Source organism: Equus caballus, chromosome 25 (assembly GCF_041296265.1).
Source record: "Equus caballus isolate H_3958 breed thoroughbred chromosome 25, TB-T2T, whole genome shotgun sequence".
Lineage (NCBI taxonomy): Eukaryota > Metazoa > Chordata > Mammalia > Perissodactyla > Equidae > Equus > Equus caballus.
In genome coordinates this window covers 27,158,020-27,181,646 of record NC_091708.1, presented here as the reverse complement: position 1 = coordinate 27,181,646, position 23,627 = coordinate 27,158,020, and the positions used below count along the sequence as shown (strand labels likewise).

General features: G+C 59.6%; 1 protein-coding gene across 5 annotated transcripts in view; it reads right to left on the bottom strand.

Moving 5' to 3' along the window:
* Positions 1-20,283, bottom strand: part of COL27A1 (collagen type XXVII alpha 1 chain) — a 144,235-nt gene extending 123,952 nt beyond the window's left edge. For 4 of the 5 annotated variants that reach the window (XM_023628721.2, XM_023628725.2, XM_023628726.2 and 1 more), the window contains exons 1-3: positions 18,475-18,630; positions 12,046-12,116; positions 7,086-8,800 (exon numbers count right to left, since the gene is read on the bottom strand). In XM_023628721.2, the coding sequence (XP_023484489.1) occupies positions 7,086-8,800; positions 12,046-12,116; positions 18,475-18,536 (1,848 nt within the window). In that variant the 5' untranslated portion in view covers positions 18,537-18,630. Of the gene's footprint in view, positions 1-7,085; positions 8,801-12,045; positions 12,117-18,474; positions 18,631-20,212 lie in introns of those variants that run through there. The other variant, XM_023628722.2, reaches the window with a different exon arrangement.
* Positions 20,284-23,627: the final 3,344 nt, after the last annotated feature.

The following is a 23,627-nucleotide window of genomic DNA, read 5'->3' as shown; positions in this document are numbered from 1 at the left end:
ATCCCTCCCCCAGGTTGAGCCAAGTCCTGTCTTTCCCTCTACTTTAAAGGCCACCCTATCATTTGGGGAATTGTCTGCTTAGAAGCCGGTCTCCTCTCCTAGCACATTCTCCTCAAAGGAACTAACGGAATATGAGTCATCTCTCCCCAGGGCTCCACCAAAAATTTGATAAAATGCAACAGCAGGAGACCTCAGGGCTCAGTCGAGTTCTCGGCAGAGCCAGAGTGGGGAAGGCACTTGTCCAAGGCCGCATGGAGCATCTTTGCACCACGGGGAGGCAGCGCGACAGACGGGGCATAGGCACAGGCTTTTGCATCCGACGGGCCTGGGTTCAAATGCCAGGGCTGCCACTTACAAGCGTGCTTTGGGTGAGTTCCTCAACCAGCCCATGCCCATAAAATGGGGCAATAACACCCTCCTCCCAGGAAAATTGTGAGGAGGCAATGAGAGAAGGTAAATGCCCAACACACTGCCTGGGATGCGACCGTCACTCAAACGTTCCATCTATTCCAGCGGCCACAGCCTGGTCCAGCCTTCATCACTCCCCAAGAACCCGCAACAGCCACCTCATCTGTCCTCCACCCCACCTCCACCCTCTCCCCTCTCCAGTCCGCTTCCACATAGCTCCGTGCGCCCAAGGCACCCTCCTGCTCAATGACATTCAATGGCTCCCCATTTCCCACAAGAGAGAGGCCTAAACCTACAGCACAGCCTCCAAGAAGCACCATCTGACCTCCCGCTCTTCTCCTCACACAGGAAAGGAGGCAGCCGGGCAGACCTGCTAAATCGTGGGCTGACCTTTGTTCAGATCCCGGGTTTGCCCCTAAACAGCTGGAGACTGCGTGGGCCCCTCAGCCCGAGTCTGTGCTGCCCGGCTTTGCGGTGGCTTCAGTCCCGTCCCATCTCCCCCAAAGGAGTCAAGGAGGATGAAGAGAGTGTGCCTGACGGGACGAGCCCAACACGGAGCCTTCGAAGGCAGCCAGGATTTCGAGGATGTGTGAGGCCTGGGGAATTCATTTGTTTCAAATAACCATCAACGAGATTCCAGGTTTCCTGCCCAGAGTTAAAATCCGTGTTGAAAACCCAGTCCGGCTTGGCTGGTAATTAATCCAGATCTCACGCTGGGCGCCTCGGTCCACAGTTCTGGCCTGTGCACACCCCGTGCCTGCTCAGCCGTGAAGACAACTCCGGAGAGAGATGCAGATGGGCAGATAGGGGGCCCGAGGCCCCGGGTCACTGCAAAGAGCCCGGGTGGAGGGAGGGGGGCTGCTGTGTGACTTTGGGCCGGCCCCGGCCACCTCTGAGCCTCCGGGGACCTCTGGCCAAGTTGGCAGCAGTCTTGCCTCCATCCAGAGCCTGGGGGCTCAGGAGACGGTTTCGAGTCTCCCCGGGAGCCACAGAGTCCAGTGTAAGCCGGGGGCCTGGGTTCCCCCTGCGCACCCCCAGGCAAGCTACTTCCGGTCTCCAGCTTTCCTTCTTTGACTGTGAAATGAGGATATAACAGCATCTAGCTGACAGATAACCTGTAGAAGGCACTCATCCTGGTGCCTGGCACACAGTTAATGCCCAAAAGTTAGCTGTTTCTGATCAGTAAGCTGCTGGCACCTCCCCAACTCAAAATTGTAAGCCACGTTCTTCAGCATCTGTGTTTTGGGGAGAGCCAAGATCTCCCTTCCTAGAAGGCCCTGGGTGGCCCTATTCGTCCAGGTGACCCGGAATTAAATGGAAATGCAGGGGCTAAGGGTAAGCACCACTGTGGGCATCGTTATCGTCATCGAGCCCTTGTAACAGATGAGAAGCCGAAGAGAGGCTCAGAGAGGCAAAGTGATTTGCCCAAGGCCACACAGCCAACAGGCAGAGCGTGGATTCAACCCAGGAGCATTTGACTCATTCGCTTATCCCGGGCAGCTCCCACACAGACCATCCTGGCCAGGTGTGTTCTGACTAAGTGTGCAAGCTTGGGTAAGTCCCTTCCCTTGTGCGGGCATCTGTGAAATGAACATCCCGGAACCTTTCCAACAATGGCATTTCCTGAATGCTTTCCTCCTCTGGGTCATCGGCGAACGAGGAAAGGTGAGCTCATGCCCAACTCACAGGGATGAAGGCCCAGGCCCAGAGGGGTGAAGGGCTTGGCAGGGCTGCCTCAAGGGAGGATGGACACTCCCTCTTGGCATTTCTTTGGCCCCAGAAATGGGGGCATCCCGGCTGGAGACTGACCTCACCCACAACATCTGCTGAGCAGACTCCGAGCACCAGTCAGGACCCAGGGCCCAGCCTGTGAGGTCAGCCCGGGGCGTCCACCAACGTGGGAGCACCAGGCTGCAGCCAGGGGCCTGACCCTCCCGCACTGGGCGCTCTCCGTGTCAGTGCCCCCTGCCCCCGTCCCCTGCTCCCAGACCCTGCCTGGTCCCCATGCAGTGGAAAAATGCTGCCATTTCTTTCCAGGGCCCGAAGCCTGAGCGGGTGATTCGGGGATGATTCACGGAGCCGCGGTGGGATTTTCCACTCCACGCTGCAAACAACGGGGCCTCTGAGAGGGCCCGGGCCCGAGGGGGAGGGGAGTGGGGGCGCAGGCCCGCCTGGGGGCGGCCGACGAGGCCCGGGCTCCGGCGAACAGAGCCATGGAAACAGCCAAGCAGCCCCCGCCCTGGGATCCCCCAAGGGTCCCAACCTCTGACAGCCAGACCCAGGGGAACCCCATCCCTCGGAACAAGCCCACCCTTGTGTCCAGCTGCGAGGGCCCGCCTGCCAAGCCTTGCAGGAAGGACTCCGTCTGGCAAAGCCCCTGGCAGCAAGAAGCAGAGGTTTCACAGGCCTGGGATCTGTGTCCGGTCCTGTGTGTGCCACTAACTACGGGGTGACCCTGAGCCACGACCTGCAGTCGCTGGGCCTCTGCTCAGTGGCTGTAGCCTGATGGGGGCGGCCAGGGCCCTGGCTCACGGGGCCCTCCCATCTCTGACCACCTGAGCTCACGGCTGTTCCCAAGCAGAGCCCACAGGGTGCCAAGACATCCCGTCTCTGTCCTAGAGAAGAGCCAGCTGGGCCAGGGCTTCTCAGTGTGGCCTGGAGCAAGTTACTGCATCTCCCTGTGCCTCTGGGCCTCAGTCTGTCCAGCTGTAAAATGGGGACACAACACCCATCTTCCAAGACTACGTGCGGGTGCTGGTGTTTCTCCATTCGCTCCCCAGATGCCTGCTGTGCCCAGGGACGCTGAGGCCACACCCTAGGCTCTCTCGCTCTCCTGGGCCAGCTCCCAGGCTCCAAACCCATAGTCTCCAGACAAAGCAAACCCCATCCATTCTCCGGGGCTCTAGAGGACATGGGTATAAGGCTTGACTTTCTCAAGATCTAGCCCCAATTCCTAACCGCCCACAGTACAAAGGCTCTCCCACGTCCAGACCCTCCTGGTTGTCTTAGTGCGACAATGCCCGCCCCCCTGCCGACCATCAGCACATGAGTCATCAGCCACGACAATCCACCGGGACCCAGGCTCTAGTGCTGGTTGCTTTATGGCACTCATCTCACTCAGTCCACACAACAACCTGGGAAAGGTAGGTTGACCCTTATCCCCACTTTATCAAAACAGAAACTGAGGCTCAGACAGGTTAAGCGATTTGCCAAAGGTCACACAGCACCTGGCACCTAGAAGGCACTCAATCAATGTTTGCTGAAAGGATGGCTGGACAAGGGAAGTGTTCAAACCCAGGTCATTCCAAACCCAAAGTCTGTGTGCTCTGTGCACTCCAGGCAGCCTCCTCGCGCCAGCAGCAGCAGAGATCTGGGTAACCTCAAGGGGCCTGGCCTGAGAGTCAGGACGACCTGGTTCTTGTATGGATCAAATGCCTTCATTCATTTCCCAGATAGTCACGGAGCATCTGCTGGGGGCCAGGCCCTCAGCTGGGTCTCCCCGGGTTGACGCTCACAGAAAGAGCAAGCTCGTGCAAATTCCAGCAGCCCGACGTGAATGAATGAGGCCTTGACTCGCCTCCTCCCAGGCGTGGGGCTTCTGTGCAGCTTCTGTGCAGCCTCTGTGAACCACAGCCTCCCCGCCCTGCTCGCCCGGGGCCAAGCTCAGCTTTTCCATGCTCCCCCCGCGCCGGGGGCTCCCACGGAGCTCCCTCGCTCAGTGGCTACAACTCCTGGCAGGCCTGGGCCCAGCCCTCTGCCTCGGCCTCTGCCAGAGCGTCTCGTGCCCCTCGAGAGCCGTGGGGAACGGGTCCCACACAGCCACGGCACCCTTCTCGGCTCTGAAAGGTCCCACTGTCAGTTCTAAGGAGGGAGCTCTTGTCACCGAGGGGAGACAGCCCCAAGGGGGAGCAAGGAAATTCCCCAAAGTCACCCGGCAAAAATAGAGCTCCGAGGCAGCCCTGGCCATCGCCCAGCTTGCCTCCCCGCAGGAGGTGGGAGCTAGTGTCATCCCATATTCTGCAGAAACCGAGGCTTCATGGGGTGAGGGCCACAGAGCCAGCAAGGAACAGAGTCAGGATTTGAACCCAGGTCTGCATGTCCCCAGACTGGGGACAATTAAGCCCCTTGTCACAGGCAGCACAGCTTCTTCTCTGCTGCCTTAGATCCTGAACGTGTACGCGGGTTGGGGGCAGATGAGAGACGACAGAAGGAACACGAGCTCTTGTCACTGCCGCTCAGAGATGCCACTGCGATTATATAATGTCTGGTATCTGGTGAAACATAAATGACCAGTTTGCCACCTGCCACCCAGCAGACTGGATAAAGCTTCTAGAAGCTTCTTGGCTCCTGTTGGAGTGAAGCTAGGTTCCAAGCTGGGGAAGGGTGGGATGAGGTCACGGAGGCAGGCTGCCACCCGAGCACACAGACGTCCTCCCTCTTGTCCTTGTCTGTTCAGGGTTGGAGAAACAGGAAGGGCCCCAGTCCTCGCCGGAAGTCGGGGACCCAGAGTCGCACCCCAACTCCTATAAGAATGTGCTGGGTGCCCTTGGCCAAGTCTGTGGTCCCCCCAACCATGTGCCCTCACCTCCAGAGCACGGATTAGCACACATCCCGCCCTCCTGAACCAGCGGTCACGAGGTCCTACAGGGAGACGCCGCACACATGGACGTAGCTCATAAATGTGACGGGTATAGAAAAGAAGATTCTTTAGATGTAAGCTCTTCCTCTGAGGACAACGACAGGCTCTAACACATCTCTGAGGCCACCAGCTCTCAGTCCTGAGTCCTAGGCTCTCAGAGTGGACACTCTGGGGTGGAATGGAATGTGCTGGAGTCTAGAGCTGGGGTGCAAACTTTAACTCTGACTCCTCTGTGCTGTGTGGCTTTGGGGCAAGTCCTGGCCCTCTCTGGGCACAGTCTCCAGGCTCCTCACATGGCCAGTGAAGAAGGTTGAGCTGAATGAGCCCTAAGCATCTGTTGTCTGAACAGGACGATTCCAGGACCTTCTTCGATCCTGGGGAAGCTCAAGGAGGAGATGTGGCCGGAGGCCTCACCTTCAGTTGGCCCACATCAACAAATCTCGGAGGAAAGGATATGGCTCAGGCATCCAACAGGCTCAAAAGGCAAATTCTACATCGGAAAAAAACGCTCCTGCTCCAGTTCTGCTGGCCCGGACACGGCCGTCCTGTCTCCACACCACACACCCCTGGGGAGGCAGGGTTGGCCTCCTCTCCTCGGCGGGGTGGAGACCCCGAACCTCGCGACGCTCTGTCAGAGGGGGGCAATTCACCCTGCTTTGGCCTCGCAGCCAGTGAGCTGGCGCCCATGCAGCTCGGGAACCTGGTTTGTTGGGGCCCAAGGCACCTGGTGCCTGAGTGGGGTCGGGTAGCTTGGAGGGTGAACACGGTTTCTCCTCCTTCGCTCAGCTCCCAGCTCTCTCCCCTGCCAATTTCAGAACATGGGGACTCGAGCAGCACGCTGACATAATTGCACAGCAATGCATACGATTTCCATAAGTTCCACAATATGGTTATAATAAAAACGAGCTCTCAGTCCCCTTGGAGACAGGCTGAATAAATATTATTTCTAATGGCTATTAAAACTCATTAAGTGTGTTTGTAAGGCCCAGGAATTCCCAGGATCTGCCACTGTCTCCCCACTGTAGGGAGTCTCCCCTCAAACACAGAGCCCGGTGGAAAACGGGGCCCCAGGAAGGAGAAGACCCCACGGTGGTCAGGTCCGAGGCAGGAGCACAGAGGCCCGAGCGTTCTGGAAACTCTCTCCCACCATTCCCCACCCGGAGGAATTGGCCTCCAGCTGCAGAAAGGTCGTTGCCCCTGGAGACAGTCCCAGGCACCCTGGAGGCACCGACCCTGAGGCCGTCTCCTGCACGTGGAATGTTCCGTCTCCCGTCCCTGACTGCTCAGGCCTGACTCTCCTCGCCCCAAACTCCTCTACCAGGGGCCACCAATCAAATGTCTGCAGGAGCCAGGCAGGCGACACAAACGGGTGAAAGGACCGAGTTGGAAGACCCAACTGGGAAACATGGGGACTGCGGCAGACAGAAGCAGGCTTGTCCTAACGGGGCAGCCCTGACCCAGCCACAGCCCACGGGCCACTGCGTTTCTCCAGTTTCCAAGAGAAGCTGGTCACCAGGTCTTTTATATGGAAGCTCCCAATTTTTTTTTAAATATTAGCAGCTTAAACATTTTAAAACAATGCTACGTGTGCCAAACAAAACAAACCCAGGACTACCCATGCGAGACCTTTGTCCGAAGCTCCCAGACAAGCTGAGGGGCCCAGAGGCTTTGCTCCAGGAATCGGAGAGCTGGGTTTGGAGGCTGTGGGACCTGGGGCCAGTTGGTTAATGGTTTTCCTTAAGCCACTCGACCTTGACAGTCGGGATAGCAAAGAATGACCTGGGACCGGGGCCCAGCAAAGCCCAGGATGCTTTTCACCTGGGGGCAGCCCCCAGACCTGAGTGTGCCCCAGCAGCTCACAAATCCGGAACGGGATGTGCAATCCTGAACGCAGCAGAGCTGGGCTAGCGGCGGACACGGGTTCAAGTCAGGACTTTGCCCATAACCAGCTCTTCCCTCACCAGAAGCAAAGACTTCACCCAACTGCCCCCATCTCCCATTGAGCTCCATGCAACATGCAGACCCCACCCAGTCTTACCGGCAAACCGCAGTCTCCCTTGGGCCCCGGAGGTCCCACCAGCAGAGGGAAAGGCGTGGGTCCCGCCAGGTGGAAGAAGGAATAGCCACTGCTCATGGGCCGGGGGCTGGAGGACGGGAATCGCACGGGGGCCAACGCCGGAGCTGGGGTGGTCTGCGGGCTGGGCTGGGGCGGTCTGGGGCTCGGCCCGGCTGTCGGAGGGTTCGACGGGACGTCCCTGGCTGCCTTCCCAGGTCTGAGGGGGACGGGCTTCCGGGGGCCGCTCTTGGGTCTGGCTTTCCTCGTGGCTTCTGATCCAGTGGATTTCTTGCTTCCAGTGGGGGCTGAACCAAGAGCCAGGGTGGCTGGTGGCCGAGTGGTCCTGATGGAGCCAGGACTGGGGGCAGGTGATGGGTGCAAAACAGTGGGTTGGGGAGGTCTGCGTGTGCCGGTGTGGGCAGGGCCCGGCTCACTGGCCCTACTGCTCTTCTTGGTCTCAGTCTGGACCACGGAGGGGACGAGCTTTTTGGAGGAGCCAGTGGCGGGAGGTGGGGGCCGGCCGCTGGGTGGCGGAGGTCTGGGCGTGCCGGGGTTCCTCTGGATGGGCTTCACGGTGGGACGGGAGACCCTGGCAGGAGCTGGGTGGGGAGTGGGCAGCGCTGGCTTCTTCGTGGGACGGGCTGACTTTGTAAAGGAAGGCGGAGCTGCCTTCTGGGGGGATCCCGGGCTTTGGACGGGGGCAACTGAAGAAGGGGCTGTAGGCTCGGTCGGGGGACTTTTGGGCATTTTGGTGGCTGTGCTCTTCCGCAATGTCTGGACAGATCTGGAGCTGCTGGCAGGCGAGGCTGGGGATGTGAGAGGAAGCAATTCACTGGCTGACAGCTTGGCAGGTGGTAGTGGGGTCCAGGCTGGGCTTCCCACTGTGACACGCTGCTGGGGGTCTATGGTGCTAGTCCTTTGGGGCTTGGAGGGCGTGGGAGGCACCACAGTCACCCAGGGCCCGCTGCCTGCAGGCCGCGACCCCAGGGCTGGAGCGGCAGTGGTCAGGTTCTCGAGGCCCAGCAGAGCAAGGTCGGTCTGGAAGGCGAAAGGTGAGCCAGCGTCTTGGGGGAGGAGGGGTCCCAGCCGGGGCCGGTACATGTCAGCCTGTCCACACTGCTTTCTCAAGTGGGCACAGTAATTGTGAGCGACCCGCGCCACAGGGTGGATGCTGAACTGGCACAGGGCGCCTTCAAACTGGACCGCGTGGGGGTTCATCTTCCCGAAGAGGAACGAGCCCTCGGGGTCGAGCGCCGGGTCCCTGTGGAAAGGCAGTGGGACAGGCACCCGGCGCTGCCCGCAGGCCGTCACCAGGGTGACCGTGCGGCCACGGAGCTCGAGGGCCAGGTGGTGCCAGCGCCCATCGTGCATGTCGAGGTCAAAGGCCACGGAGCGCCGGGGTCCCAGGTGGACCACCGTCTTGCCGGGGACGAACTGTAGGCCCAGCTGCAGCTTGTGCTTGCGGCTGCGGACGGCGAAGAGGAAGGCATGGTTCACCCGGTGGGAGCAGAGACTCAGCACCAGCGCCAGCTCCGCGCCCAGGGTGGCAGGAATGACGGTGGCCGTGGGGGCCTGCAGCCGGGCCCGCTGCGTGAAGATGAAGCCGGACTGGAACGGAATGACCCCCGGGGGCGGGGGGCTCCGGCCGCCTGCTGCCTTCGTCCAGCTGAGGCCCAGGCGCTGAAGGACATCCACATCTGCAGAGGGAGGGCAGAGGGGGAGGGGGCACGGTCAGGGCCCGCACCAGCCCGGGGCCCCTCCGGGTGCACAGCCGGTGAGGATGGGCCCCCCACTGCCACCCACGGCTCCACGGTTGTGGCTGAGAGTCCAGAGCCAGGACCAGTCTCACCCAGCTGCACGATCTTGCATATAGTGGCTGAAAACACCAGCTCTGGAGCCACTCTTCCCAAGTTCAAACCCTAGCTCCACCACCACCACCAGCCCCCTGACTTCCGTGCCTCGGTTTTCCCATCTATTAAGTGGGGTCATGGTACTACCAACCTCACAAGGAGGTTCTGATGCACTTGGAAAAAAGTGCCTGGCACAAAATAAGCACTTTGAAATGACAGCCACTAATACTAAAATGAGTGATCATCACCCAATGCTCACACGAGGCATATTTGAGGCTGCCTGACATGGCTCGTTTCTCCTTCTCTCTGCCTCAAAAGCCACCTCCTCCAGGAAGCAGTCCCATAAGTGAGGGAGCAGGGTGACAGGAACGGACGTGTCACTGGAGCTTGGGAAGGATGTCCAGGGGGCCTGACTGCCGTCACCACCTTTGGGAACCGACCCCGGTCCCTTCCCACCCCCGGGGGTCTCTGGCAGGAGCAGGCAGGGGGAGCTGCTCGCTGCACAGAAGGGAGAGGACATTGCCACAACTCCCCTCCTCCCGGGGTGGCTTCGGAGAGAGCACAGGAAGTCATCGAGGCAGCCCTGCAGCCTGTGTCCCCCGGCGCAGCGTGTGGACGTCCGACCATGGTCTGGCCAGGACTACGTTGGTGGGGGGTCTACAGAGCAAAAGGACAGCTTCCAGGAAGTTCATCGAATGGCTTCCTGACCTCGCCCCTCGCAGATCAGCTGACCTCCTCCACCAGCTGAGCTGCCAGGGTCTACAGAAGCTGGCTCTGAGCTCCACAGCAGGCAAGGAGAGGCTGCCTCCGGAATGGGGGTCTGGGTTAGGTCCTCAGGCCCTTCCCCTGAGACCCTCAGCAACCCAGCCCGAGTGCAGAGTGCTCTCTCCCTCGCCGCCCGGTGCCAGGGGTGTGCACGGGGCTGAAGGCGGCCCTTAGCACTTAGTAGGCCCTCGGTCGACAACTGTGAGACGGATGGACAGATGGATGGACAGAAAAATGGGCTGTGAGAAACTGAGAACCTGGGTGCTGGAAACCTGGCAGCATAATGGTTCCATAGCAGCTCTGGAGTCAGAAGGCCAGACCACAGAGCCGGACGAGAGCACCCGTGAGTCTGGACTCTGAGCCTCAGTTCCCCGCGCTGTAATGGGGGCTATGAAGAACGCCCACACCATAGGGCTGTAGGGAGGCGAAATGGCGGTCCTCCTCACCATCCTGCCCCACCCCCTGCTCCCGGGACCTCTAAGTAGATCTCCTCCTGAGCCCCGGGCCTCAGTTTCCCTGCCTGCAGGCTGCTATTTTGGGTTGGCCTGGCTTGAAGACCCTTATTCCTCCCTCAGACCCACGGGCCCTCATTTCACTTCAAATTCCTCCTTTCTCCCACCTCTGTCTGTCCCCAGGTCCTGAGCTAAAATAACCCACGGTGTCAGGATCCTCCCAGTAGCAGTGTATTTTATATGTTTTCATCACGGAAAATCTCTTACTATCATGGAATGCAACTCACTATAAACAACTTAAAAGGGAGACGCCATTTGTTGGGGATGAGGGAGGGGCAAGAAAGCCACCCCTCCCTTGTCCAACCTCCTCCGTCCCCTGGAGGCCCCCAGGCCTGCACACTCCTCTCCCTGCACACCGCAGCTGACAGACACCTGCACTGCCCAGGGACAGTGACAACTGGCCAGGCCAGGTGGCATCGACGAGCTTTCCCTCATCGTCCTCTCCAGGGGGTTTCAAAGCTGACCCCAGCCAGTCTCCAGGCCTCCCCCACAGCTCAGGGCAAAGCCCCAAATGCACAGAGCTGGCCATCGCTGAGCTTCCAGAAGCCTCTGACCACTGTGAGCTCCACAGGACACAGGGCAGGGCTGTTCTCGCCCAGACTTTTTGGATACATAAAATAACTAACAACAATAATAAAAACTCATATTTATTGAGCACTTACTATGTATCCAGGGCCTTACATGTATTATCTCGCTGGTTCTCCAAACCATCTATGAAGCAAGTGCTGTTTATCATCCCCACCCTATAGACGAGGGTTAGAAAAGTTGGCTAGAATAACGTGCCCACGGTCACACGGCTTGTAACAAAGCCCACAGCTGGGGTTTGAACCCAGGCTGCCCGGCTCCAGGGTGTGCGCTTTTAGCCACTACGCTCTCCCACACTAGAGCCCCCCAGACCGGCTGGAAGGGCGGAGACACAGCCAGAGTCCCATCAGGGGTGAGGAGCGAGGGGACAGAGGAATGAATGCAGCCCATCGCCAAGAAAGGAGGATGCAGCCAGCTGGCCAGATCCCTTTATTACATAAACCTGGCTCCACGCAGCTCCGCCCCCCACCCCCCCACCGCCTGACTCAGGACTCTGGACAGCTGTTCACCTACTTTGTGGGGAAACAGCAAGCTCGGAAAATATGACATTTGCACAAAATGTTGCCGGGCAGCAAGAGTCTCTTCCGGGCACGGCCCTCCCCTCCCTGGTACTCAGTGCCCGCCCTGCGGCCAGGTCAGGCCACAGGGGCTCTGGGAGGGCCCGGCTGCCCGCCCTGGCGCATGGGCAGGGCATGGAGAAGGGGTAAGGGCCGCTATTTTGAGAGGCATTGTGGCTGCTTAACAAACAGATGTGGGAGAGGTTTCAGTTTCCACGGGCAGCCGTGTGGCCTGCCCGCCGCCGCCCCGGCCCCCTGGACAGCTCCTCTGGGAGAGCAGGAGCGGGATGGCATGGGAAGGAGAGGGTGGGTCACAGGCGTGGGCAATGCTAGGTGGCCTCGGTGCCTCCTCTCAGCTTTTCCTGGAGTACCCATTGGACAAATAGGGACAACAGAGGCTGACAGCCCAAGTGACTTCTTCAAATTGTGCCCCGATGGGAGCAGAAGGCTCAGCCGTCCCCATTTCTACCCTGAGCCCTGCCTGCCCCTTATGAAAGACCAGCCATGATTCTTTCAAGCCCAGAGAGAATTTGCCAGTGACTGGCTCCATTCTATTGATGAGAAAACCGAGGCACTGATTTCCAGTTAGCAGCATGGATGCCTCCGACCCCCGCTTTCTCGGGTCCCTCTGTCCTCCCTTGTCTTCCCCTGGACAAAAAAAAGAGAGAATTACCTTCAGGAGGTCCTTGGGTGGAGGCCAGGCGACAGGCAAACGAGACTAAGATCCAAGTGAAGAGAAACCCCCTAGAGACGGGGAGACACAAGCAGATGCAGCATCAGCTTCCACCCTCTGGCCCGGATCCGGCGGGGGCGTTGAGAGGGGATCACCCAGCCCGGGTCCCATCCTGGCTGCACCCGTGGTGGCTGGGAGGCAAGGCACCGGCTCTAGGACCCCATCCGTGCAGCCCACGCTCCAGGTCTCCAGGGTCGGGACCTGCTTACACAGTACGAACACAGCCTCGCCTTTGACAGATCAACACACCAAATCTGGGGCAGGAAACGCTGCGCAGGAAGCTCTGCCCTGGGCGTCAGGAGACCCAGGGGTCAGCTCGGAAGTGGCAGCCGACTCACTGGGCAGGAAGGGGCCAGCTCCTCTCTCCCTCTGGACGTCAGTCTCCCCATCTGTACTACGGCCTCATGCTCTTGAGGCCCAGTGGGCGGCAGAGCCAGGGCTGAAAGGTCAGTAGGAAGACCAGGCTGGGCCGCCTGGCTGACCGACGTCCTCAGAGAGCAGGGGAGACGAGCACTCACTCTCCCCACCCAAGGCAGGCAGCGCAAGAAGACCCCCCAACCAGGACCAGTGCTTGCTAAGGAGCTGCTTCCCTGGCTTTATGCTGCTGGAAAATGCGAGGAAGGAAGAGAGAAGACCCTGGGGAGTCAGGCAGACCCAGGTGCAAACCTGGCCCCCTCACTTACCAGCTGTGCGACCCTGGGTGAATCACACAGCCTCTCTGAGCCTGTCTCCTCCTCTGCTGACACCCCCTATCCTGCAGGCCAGGCATGAGGATTAAATGAGCTCACGCATGTCAAGGCCTCAGCCTGGCACCAGGCCCAGAAGTGCCCCTCACACCATCCCTGTGGCCCCCGCACTCAGCGGCTCCTGCCAAGAAGGGCAGAGGCAGCGATCCGATTTCCCCTCCCTGTGGGAGCAGGCACAGAGACACCCGAAGCCAGCCACCCGGGGCATCGGATCCCCGAGCGGCCAGAGGAGAGGGCGGCATGTGGCCGGAGGCGGCCGGCAGGGAGGCGGGCAGAGAGCCTCGACCGGCGGGTGGTGAGGGCTGAGGCCGCGACACAGAGGCCCAGGATCCACTTCCAAGAGGACGGCGTGCTTCTGGGGAATCGTGCGATCCAGGAAACCCGTCAGCTGGGGGTGATGTCTGGGCCCTTCCCAGCTCCCTGGGGGCCTTGGAAAACAAGCTCACGCCCTCTGATTTAACAGCAACACTCCGATTTCATTGCAATGAGGATCAATGGTAACGTTGACCGGACACTAGGAAGACGCTGGTGGTCACCTGCCCACAGCCACGCCCCCCCTTCCTGTTTGTTGAGGGACACCTGACCTTCAGAGGATCCAGGATGAATCTAGGTAAGTCTAAGTCGATCCTGGGAATTTCATCTGCCACGCCAATGACTGGTTTAGGCATGCATGTGACCCAAATGTGGCCAATGAGATGGGAGGGATGCCTGCCAGGGCCTCTGGGGAAGTATTTCAAAGGGACAGAGAGGTTTTCTTCTAGCCTTTGTACGTTGTTGAGTGAGAATGTGCTGCTGCTGCAGCCATTTTGTGCGCATGAGGTAACAAGCCCCACCAGCACGTGAGGATGGCAGAATGCAAAAATAGTGGGTGTTTGATGACACTTGAGATGCTGAATTAGCCAACCCTACTACTGCTTTTCCTTTGGACCTCTTGATAGGGGACGTAATAACTCTCCTTATTGTTTAAGCCATATTGAATGGGGTCAATTCCTTGCAGCATAAGTCAAACTAGCTGAAACAGCACTCAGATGCTGATGGTGTTCCCTCGAAAGCCTTCTCCAGCCTCTGGGCCTTTGCACGTGCTGCTCTTGTTATCTAGACACCACTCTTTGGCCTGGTCAGTTCCCACACGCGTTAGATTCCAGCTTGGGTGTGAGCTCCCCCAGTCCACTTCATGTACCCGCCACAGCAGGAGTCTCATTGTCTCTCTTCCTGTTTCCTCTTCCAGTCCTAAGTCCCTGAAGGGCAGGGACCACACCTGTCTAGTTGACTCCTGTATTCCTAGCGCCCGGCAGGCGTGTGGGAAGTGCTCCGTGTACGTCTGTAGAAGGAATGACCATTACGTGGTCTCACGGGACACTGCCCTTTAAAAAGTGCCTTCCCATCACCTCCACTCCAGCAGGCCCGCCCACCTCTGACTTTTTCCCAGGATGCTCCTGGCTAACCCTCGGTCCCTCCTCATCCTCTCCAAGCTGCTGCTGCTGCTGCTGCGATCGTGCCTTTTTCACGCGGCCAGTTCTCCCCGCCACCACAAGCCTTGCTGCCACTCCCCACCAGCAATCACTAAACGTCAGGGTGCCTCGCGGCCCTGGCGTTGCCTGGGGACAAGAGCAGAGGCCGACCCTTCCGGCGTGACCTGCTCGCTTGAAGCCAACGGCAGCCTCATCAGCCCTGAAAAGAAATAATAGGCAGCTTTGTTCGAACTGACAAAAACTGAGGCTCCAAGAGGTCAGGAACTTCCTCAAGGTCACCCTGGGCAGGCTCTGGGGTCATCATTCTTCAGAACTTCACACCCACCAGGTAGACACTCCAGAAAACCATGGTCAGATTTATCGGGGATGAGCTATCTCCTACATCCCAGGCTTGGCAGTTCCCAAAGCACAACTGCGCACCAAAGGCTCTGACAAGTCCTGCAATAAAGCACCTGACTGCACTTTCTGTCACTCAGCAGTCCCTGAACTTAGAGGACCGGGGAAGACTCATTTTTCCTGAAAGGCCTTCTCAGAAGACACTGCCTCTCACTTTCCGGGGTTCCCACAATCTCACTAGTTTCAGTTCCATTTCTTTCCACCCTCCCTCCCTAGTTCTTTCCAGACACCAGCCCTCCTGAACTCTCTCTCTATGTTACGTCACATCCCCCCTTCATAGGATGCTCCCCAAGCTAATAACGAGAGGCCAAGTGGAGAGGAGAAGATGCAAGAAGCCCCCATGTCCTTCTCAGTCGACTTTTCCTGCTGGGGTAACACCAAGGAAAGCACTCTGTAGAGAGTAAGAGGGGAACTTAGGGGGAAATAATTTTAATCCCTAAAGGTCAGGAGAGAGAAGACTCGAAGCTTTGAGAGAGGGGACCGGAATCTTCTCTTCCATTGAGCTGCCTAACACTGTGGTTTCTAACTTGAGAATTTCAGCCCCCGAGGCCTGTGACAAAAGTATTTGTCCCCCCATTCATTCACCTCGACAAACACAGCTGACCCTCTCCTAGCCGGATTCTGTGTGCACTTGACCACAGACTGCCAAAGGATACCGCAGGGGTATAGAATGGGAGAAGGTCCTTCAAGGTCATCTAAAGGCCGGATTCTAGTCCCATCCCCTCCTCGTGGACACAGGCAACTGAGGCCCAGAGAGGGGATGCGACTTGCCCAGAGCCACACAGCACGTCAGTGACGCATATCCTCTGACTCCACTACTTAGCAGACAGTCCTTTTCGCTTGACTAGTCTCCCATGGAGAAGAAATTGGAGACTTCCAGGGGCTTCCTCCTTGCCAGAGTCCCAGCCTTCACCATCCGGAACGGAGATGTGGCCTGGAGAGCCAAGCGCCAGGCATGGAAAGTTGGCTCCCAGAGGGAGGCCCTGCCGATCCTTGTGCTCCCGTTCCAGCCCTGTTTAGGCTCCTGCTAATAACATTCAGTGCCTGCACTGGCTCAGCTCTGTGCTTCCAGACTTCTGTTTTCACCGCTGACTTGTGGGCCTTGGCTCGGCAAACCCAGGGCTCCAGAATGCCGGGAAGACCAGAGCACAGGGGCCAGAGAGGGCAAGAGGCAGCCGAAACGGGAGCCGCGCTCAGGGAGCCTGAACTTGCAGCCACAGCCTGGCCACACAGCCCTCCCAGAGGAAAAGCAGGTGTACCCTTCCCCTGCGAAAAGCCCCCTGCCAGGACACCAAATATGGTCATTCCTGGACCACAAGGCTGCCAGAGCCTGCAGCTGGTTTCCTTGTGTCTTCCTCCATCCCTGTTACCTGGGAACACACAGGATCTCGGAGACCCAGACCAGCTTTAACATCCACTGAGAGCTCGGAGCTGAGATCCAGGAGACTGAAACACACCAGGAAACCAGCCCTGGGGACTGCGGGCTTGGCCGGGCTCCCCCGGGTAAGCTGGGAAGGATGCTGGCCGGAGGACCACAGGACAACAAAGGAGGATGGACCACTTCCACCTGCCTCCAGGGACGGGCAGGCCCCGTGCGCCCAGACAGCCACGCCCAACCTCCTTTCTTCACACCTTAGACCTCTTCCATCCTCTTCCATGGGAACACAGACGGCTCATCCGTCTGGACAGGATGCAGCCCAGAATTTTCCAGTTGACTCACACATCCATTCAAGATGAAGTGAATAATAATACAAATAACAGCTGCCGTTTATTGAGCACTTACTACATCCCAGGGACTATTCTAAGCCCTGGGCAAGCACGGTCCCATTCATCTTCCCAAGAGCCTGCTCACTGAGAACTCAGAGGCCCGTTTCGTGGATGAGAAAAATGAGAAGCAGAGAGAGGCTGGTCCTGGCTCACCGGGCAGAGCCAGGACTGCAAGTGTCTGATCGCCAGGCTCTTTCTGCCCTGCAACCTGCCTGCCAGGGGCGCGAGTCTACAAGGACCTGGCTTCAGCCGTCCCCCGCCAACCGATAGGACATTTCTGTGTGCCACGCCAGATTGTGGGGTATCAAGAGGATCCCTGGACACAGGAATGGGGGAAGAGACTATGCCAAGGACATCACAGGAGGAATGTGCTCAGAGAGGGACAGAGCGGATGGGCCCCCCAGTGCACCACCAGGGGAGCTGACAGCTGTTAAGCTGAGCCTTGAAAGACAGCAGGGCCCATGGAAGCATCCATGAGTCCAGAGAGGAAAGGAAAGGAAAGACAGATCTGGGATGTGCCCCATAGGCAATGTCACGGAGCCTGGTCTGAGGCACAAAGCTGGAAGGCACGCAGGGGCCAGAGGGCACAGGATGGGGGCCACTGCGGCAACGAGGGAGGCAGGGAGGCAGGAGAAGGCAGAGGCCGGGCCTCAAAACAACACGACTGCCCACCTGCCCAAAGCTTGAGCCCCACTGTGGGGTGCTTGCCTGGCACCAATTTTCTACCCAACCGCTGGCCTCTGCCCTGGCACAGGGTCTTCTGGAGAAAATGAGTCAGCAGTGTGCTTACTGGTGCTGTGTGTGTGTGTGTGTGTGTGTGTGTGTGTGTGTGTGTGTTGCGGTGGGGGGAGGGGGGGCGGGGGAATCTCAACCACCCAGCTTTTTCCAAGACATGGGAAAGAAGGGGGGGGCGGTCATCCCCCTGGTTCCAGCTCAGAGGGGGCAGGGCATGGGGCCGTAGGGTGGGGCTACAGCCCTGACCAGCCTCTTGGGAATGTCCCCTGGTCCTGGGGGCAGAACAGAAAGGCAGCAAGGTCTGGGTTTCTCTGGACAGTAAGCAGGAGCCACAGTCCCCGGTCCCTAAGGGGCTGCTCCCATCCTCGCTGGCTCCCACACACACCCACACTCCGACCGGCTCTTGCACATGCTCACTGTCTCACAACTCCTACTCCACGGGCTGGGAGTCAGAGCCGCTGGGTCCCAGCTCAGCCGCAGCCCCACCTTGGGGATTCCCGCCCGGCTCTGGCCCTCGGTCCGGGCATCTGTACAAGAGGGGCTCCACTTGGAGATCTCCCAGGCCCTTTCTGCTCTGACATGCTTGCTGACTCTCTCTTTTTCTCTCTCACACGCGGAAACGGACAGGAACGGAGACCCCTCCTTCCCCAGAGAAGCGGGGAAACACTGAGACACACAGACCCAAACAGACTGACACACACGCGGAGATTTCCAGAAACAGGGGACGTGCAAAAACACACAGACACTGAGACAGGAGCAGAAGCCGAGACCCGGAGTCCCAGAAACTTGTGGACAGTTTCCCAAGAACAGACAGAAACTGAGACTTCCAGGCTGGGGACCTGGAGACACCGACACCGGAACACACCGAGACGGCCAGAAACGGAGACCCCTCCTACCGCCAGCATCCAAAGAGCCCTCCTCCGCCCCCCGCCGGCCGCTCCAGGCGCCACCCCTCACCCCGCATATCGACCCCGGGGCTCGCTCGGCACCGACCCTCCCCGCCTTGGCCCCCCACCCCACCGCGATCGGGCCGCCGGGCCAGGCGGGGCAGGGCGGGCGGCGCGCAGCCAACCTCGCCGGGCCGGGGGCGCTGCCCGCGTTAACCCTTGGCGGCCCGCCACGCAGGGGCACAGAGCAAGGGGCAGGAAGCTGACGTTCCCCTGGAAGCGTCCCGCGCGGCGGGGAACCCCAGCCCTCCCCGGAGGCTGGAGCAGCAGGAAGCTGGGGAGGGGGATCCCCGAGCTCGTACTCACCCCCCGCGCGCCGCCGCTGCCGCCGCTGTGCCTCGGGCCCCCCGCGCCGATCCCGCTCCCATGGCGGGCCCCTACTTCATGCTCCCGAGCCCCGGGGGCAAGTGTGGGCGCGCCCCATGGGGCCGCCAGCCCCCCGCCCCGCCGCGCCAGGCCGGCTCAGAGCGCGCGGCCCCCGCGCCCCCCGCGCAGCCCCGCGCCCTGGGGCGCCCGAGCAGGCAGGCAGCGCGGCCGGGGCCCCGCGGGCGCCCGCGCCAGGCCCATGGTCCCAGGAGTCCCGGCGCCGCCGCGCTCGCCCCTGCCTCGCTCTGTTCCTGCTTCCACCGAAAAGGAAGAAGAAGCAGGGGGAAAAGAGAGATGAGCAAACTTTGGGAGGCGGGCAGCTGGCGGTCCCCGGAGACAGAGCAAGGCCGGGCGAGGGCGCGCGGAGGGCGGTGGAAGCTGCCTCCCGCCGGCCTGGGGGAGGAGAGGAAAAGGAAGGATTTGGGGGAAATGAAGGCGATTTAAAGTCTCGGCCCGCGGCGGCTCTCCACCTTCCCTCCTCCCCGCGCCGGGCCGCCCTCTGCTGCCCCTTGCTGCCCCCTGCCGGCCTCAGCCGGGGACGCAGCCCCCGCCGGCCCACTGCAGCCCCGCGGAGACCGCCCCCCCCCCCCAACCCTACCCCCTGTAAAGACGGGGAAACTGAGAGTCACAGAGAGGCAAGCGATGGCCAAGGCTGCACAGCCGGACGATCACAGTCCGGAGATTCGGGACTCCTGGCTTGGGAGATGGCGAGTCCCCGAGTTGGGGAGCAGAGACAGAGGGAGAAACGGGACAGACTACTGCTGAAAGGAACCCGGAGTTCCAAGAAGAGATCTGGGACCGGGACGCAGTGTCCAGACTCCCAGGACAACGACAGCCACTGTCCTACCACACACACACACACACACACACACCCCTATTTCCCTCCCAGATTCGGAGCTCCCTGGAAAACAGACTTTCCTGGGCACGTAGTGGGTGGGCTTGTTAAACGTTCGTCACCCTCCTCTCTCTTCCCTCTCGGTTTGGTAAGAAATGAGAGCTTCACCCTACACTCCACCCCAGCCCCCAAGCCCCCAGAGTCGACCACAGACTCCCTCGGATCCTACGCTGGAGCGCAGAACTGCACACCTTGACGCCGCCGCAAACACCAGGCAAATTCGCACACCCACAACCCCATTCGGAGCCCGGGCATCAGAGCCCCCTCCGCCTCCACCTCCACGGCTTGCTCACTGGCGCATACACACTCTCACACACATCCACACTCACCCCAAGCTCAGACACACGCTCACAGTCATTCACATGCAAGCACAGCCACGCACTCCTTCTGGGCTCACACAAACACACCCTGGGGTGTCTGGACTCCGGCGCACGCCCGGATTCCACATACGCAGACGCATGCACACTAGTGCTTACACGCGGACAAATGCACACTAGCCTAACCTGGCCTAGCCACATCTCCCCCAACGTACGCACCCGCGCGCACACCTCTCATACACACCCTCACGCGCGCACAAACCCCACGTACACACCCCAAGTGCGCACACTCACGCGCGCACCCCCCCACACACACACACTTGCACACAGCTCCCCGCTAGTGCCCACCCCGCGCGTGCACAAACGCACTCACTCCCAGCACATGGACTCTTCTCCCCACACGCGCGCACCTTTACGCACACACACACCGGTACCCCCTGCGCTCCAGGAGCCCCGGGGCACTTACTGGGTCCCTAGGTGCGAGGCTGGACGGTCGGTCCTTCCTCGGGCGCCTAACGGCATTTGTATTCATGGGTCCCCGCAGCCCCGGGCGCGGGCGCGGGGGCGGGGGGGCGGGGTCCCCTTCCCTAAACTGGGCGCGGGCGCTCGGAGCGCAGGGGCACCGGGAGGGGCATGAGCGCGCGGTGCTGCGCCGCCGGCCCGGTCCGCCTGCGCTCGAACTTCGGCCGCTCTGCGTCCTCGGACTCCGACGCGGGCTCCGCGCGCGGGGGGCGGCTCATAGGTGCTGGGGCCGCGGCGCCCGCCGGGCCTTTTGAAGTCTCCGCTGGGGGCGGGGAGGGGGCGCTGAAGGCGGCGTTTTAAACCGTGGCCGCACGCGGGCTCGGTGGAGCAAGGTGTCTGGTTTCAGCAAACTTGAGGAAAAGTCCCAAGCCAAAGGGGTGGGGTGGGGGGAACGGGCAGCCAAGCGAGAAAGAAAATGCGGCCGCCTGGCTGTGCGCAGCTTCCTGCAGGGGGCAGAGCACCCATGGCTGCCGGCAGGGAGGCCCGGCGTGGCGCTGGGGAACCCGCGGGCGGCTGGACGGCGCGTGGAACCGCTCCCCACCCCCGCACGCTCACGTTGAAGCCGAGTTCTTAACCTCCGCGTGGACGAGCCCCGGGGAAGGCAGGAACACCCAGACTCTGTACAAATCGTGCACGTTCGTGCATTCTTCTCGGGGAGAGGGGCCAGGGGTTCCTCAGGTTTCCGAAGGCCACGGCTCTCGCAGGTTGAGAACTCCCTGTGCAATCCCAGGTGACGCTTTACGAGCTGCATACTTGGTGCTAGGCAGATCCCGTCTTTATTTACATTTCTGGCATTTTGTTCGTCACGGATTTTTTTTTGCATTAATTTTGACGTTTTTAAAGTATGTATTAAAATATTATGTATCTTGATTACTTGGGGGGATTTGGGGCACCCCCTTAGATGTAAAACTCCTTTCCTGAGTTTTGTTGGCGTCCCCTAGTAGTTTTGCATCCTGGCTCTCTTCCGGCGCTATGCTAACTGCCACCATTTATGGGAGGCCTGTTAGCTCCATCCGCAGATGGGAAGGCTGAGATTCTGCAAGGTTAAGGAACTTTCCAGAGAACCCAAGTAGTCCGATTCCTGTCTTCCACAGCTGAGTGTGATATTCAAATCTGGCTTTTAAGAGGTTCTGAGCAGATCCTTCATGTCCTGTCTGTGAGCTCCACTCTCTCTGATGCCTGGACCTAGGCTCTGGACAAGCCAGCCGGGTTGATGGCCTTGTCCATGCTGTTTCCTCCAGGTTCTCCCGCCACCTCACCCCCGCCCCTTGCCTGTTCACAGACTCTTTGTCCTTCTAGGTGCAGCACAAAGGTCTGCCCACACCCACATTGTATGTAGCACATACCACACGGTGCTGTCATTGTCAGATCCATCTCTGTGTCCCCTCTGTGTCCCCACAGAGCCAGCACACCCAGCATGGAGCCAGGGACACAATAGATGCTCAAACCATTAATAATTTAAATGAATTTCTTTAACTCCTACAGTGTGCAAACCCCTGTGCAAAGCTGGGGGGAGAGAGGTCTGTCACTATGGGAGTGACAACAAAGCAATTTGCACACGGTCCTGCTCTCTGGTCACACGCACATTTGTAATGTGGACAGGAGACATGTACAGCAACTTGGGGCAGGGAAGAGAGGCTGGGTGGGAGACCTTGGACACCACCGTGTCACAGAGGAGCCCCTGCGATCACGTAGAGATAACACAAGGAGAATGGGAGAGATGCCATCAGAGAGATACAGATGAACTGAATTGTCAGGCAGACGAAGGAAGGGAGAGGAACGAGGGACGGCTCCCAGGAGGAGGTGGCCTTTGGATCCTGAAGATTGTGTTGGATAAACATGCAGCCCTGGGGGAAGGCAGCTCAAGTGGAAGAGCCACAAAAAGGCCATGGGGGGGAGTAGATTTCAGGCAGGTTTTGCAGGAGGGCTGAGGGGAGCCCTGTAGAGCAGCCAGCCGGTTCTCCCCAGCACCCCGTGTGGGGGATGCTGCGCGACTCACTGGCCACAGAGACATTTCCCGGCAGGAGAACGCATTTCCTCAAGGGTCAGGCAGCAGGCCATGGCCACGCTCCAAGCTCTGTCCACATCCCACTCCCAAACCTGTATATGCAATGGGGAGCCCCAGGGACCCTGTTCCACCGAGGGCAGCCCAAAAGGCCCATGGGAAACGGTTCAGAGCCCATGAGGATGGAGGGTGTCCTCTTCTGGAGCCTCGCTCTCTCCATCTGTAAAGTGGGTGCCTCGAACGTCATGATCTGCGTGGACCCTTTGAGCTTATTGGTGAACAATAAACCCGATTCAGTAAGTAGTTATTGAGGGCTGACTGCGTTTTCCTAGGTTGGGAAGGAAATGGCCTCATGGCCTTGCAGGAACTCCTGGCCAGCTGGAAAGAGGAGAAATGGACATGGATAAAAATTCATGGGAAGGGACCTTCTTAATCTGCTGCCTCTTCCTGCCCCATCTTTCCGCCGTGTGGGTTCCCGGCACAGCACCAGTGACTGGGCACCCTTTGGATGGAAGTTGGGTCCAGAAGACACTGAGCCATTACCCACCATGTGAAAGGGATGGGGTGCTCACCGGCCAGCCCAAACGGGCCATCTCTGTCGGGCAGAAGGCGACGAGACTAGGAACTGGGTGGACAGTGACTGCCTGGCCAGTGTAGACGTTTCAGGAACGAGGCAGGAGGATAGGAATTCGTGGCCTGGTGGGGCCTTTCATGGGCCAACTAGTCTAGTGCCTGCCCCAGCAGATCAGCCACCGACCCGTTGCTCTGAGGCACATCTCCCTTGAGAGAAACTGTTGCTCTCAACATCCTTCATGCTGGGCGCTTAGAGAGTGCTCCCTAAGTGACGGTGAACCAATCACTGCTAGAAGTCAGCCTGCAGAACAGAGGGTTGCACACTGCCTGGGTATCACTAGCCATCCATTTATCCACCAAGCTTTTTCTGAGGACCCACTGTGTGTAGGCTGTGCTTCCTGCTCTCCAGCGATCCACTGGAGGAGGCCAGCAAGGAGACAGGCAGACAGACACACGGGTCAGAAAATCCTGCCTCAAATCACGCTTGTTGAACTGGTACTGCAGACCTGGGAGGGAAACTCGGGTCCCATTTACGAGCCCCCGATTGTCCGCTGCCCTGCACTGCTGTGCACACTGCGACAGTCTTTCTTTCATACTTGGGTCCCCCACAGCAGGCAGCATAGGATGTGTGCACACAACACAACATCCAATAACAGAGTCTGTCCTTCCCTGGTGACGCGGCCAATCGGGAGATGCTGCCGGGCACGAGGCCCTGAGCTGGGCACTGGTCGCAGGAGGATCCCAATTGTGGTCCGTGCTGTGAGCAGTAGCCGTGTTGACT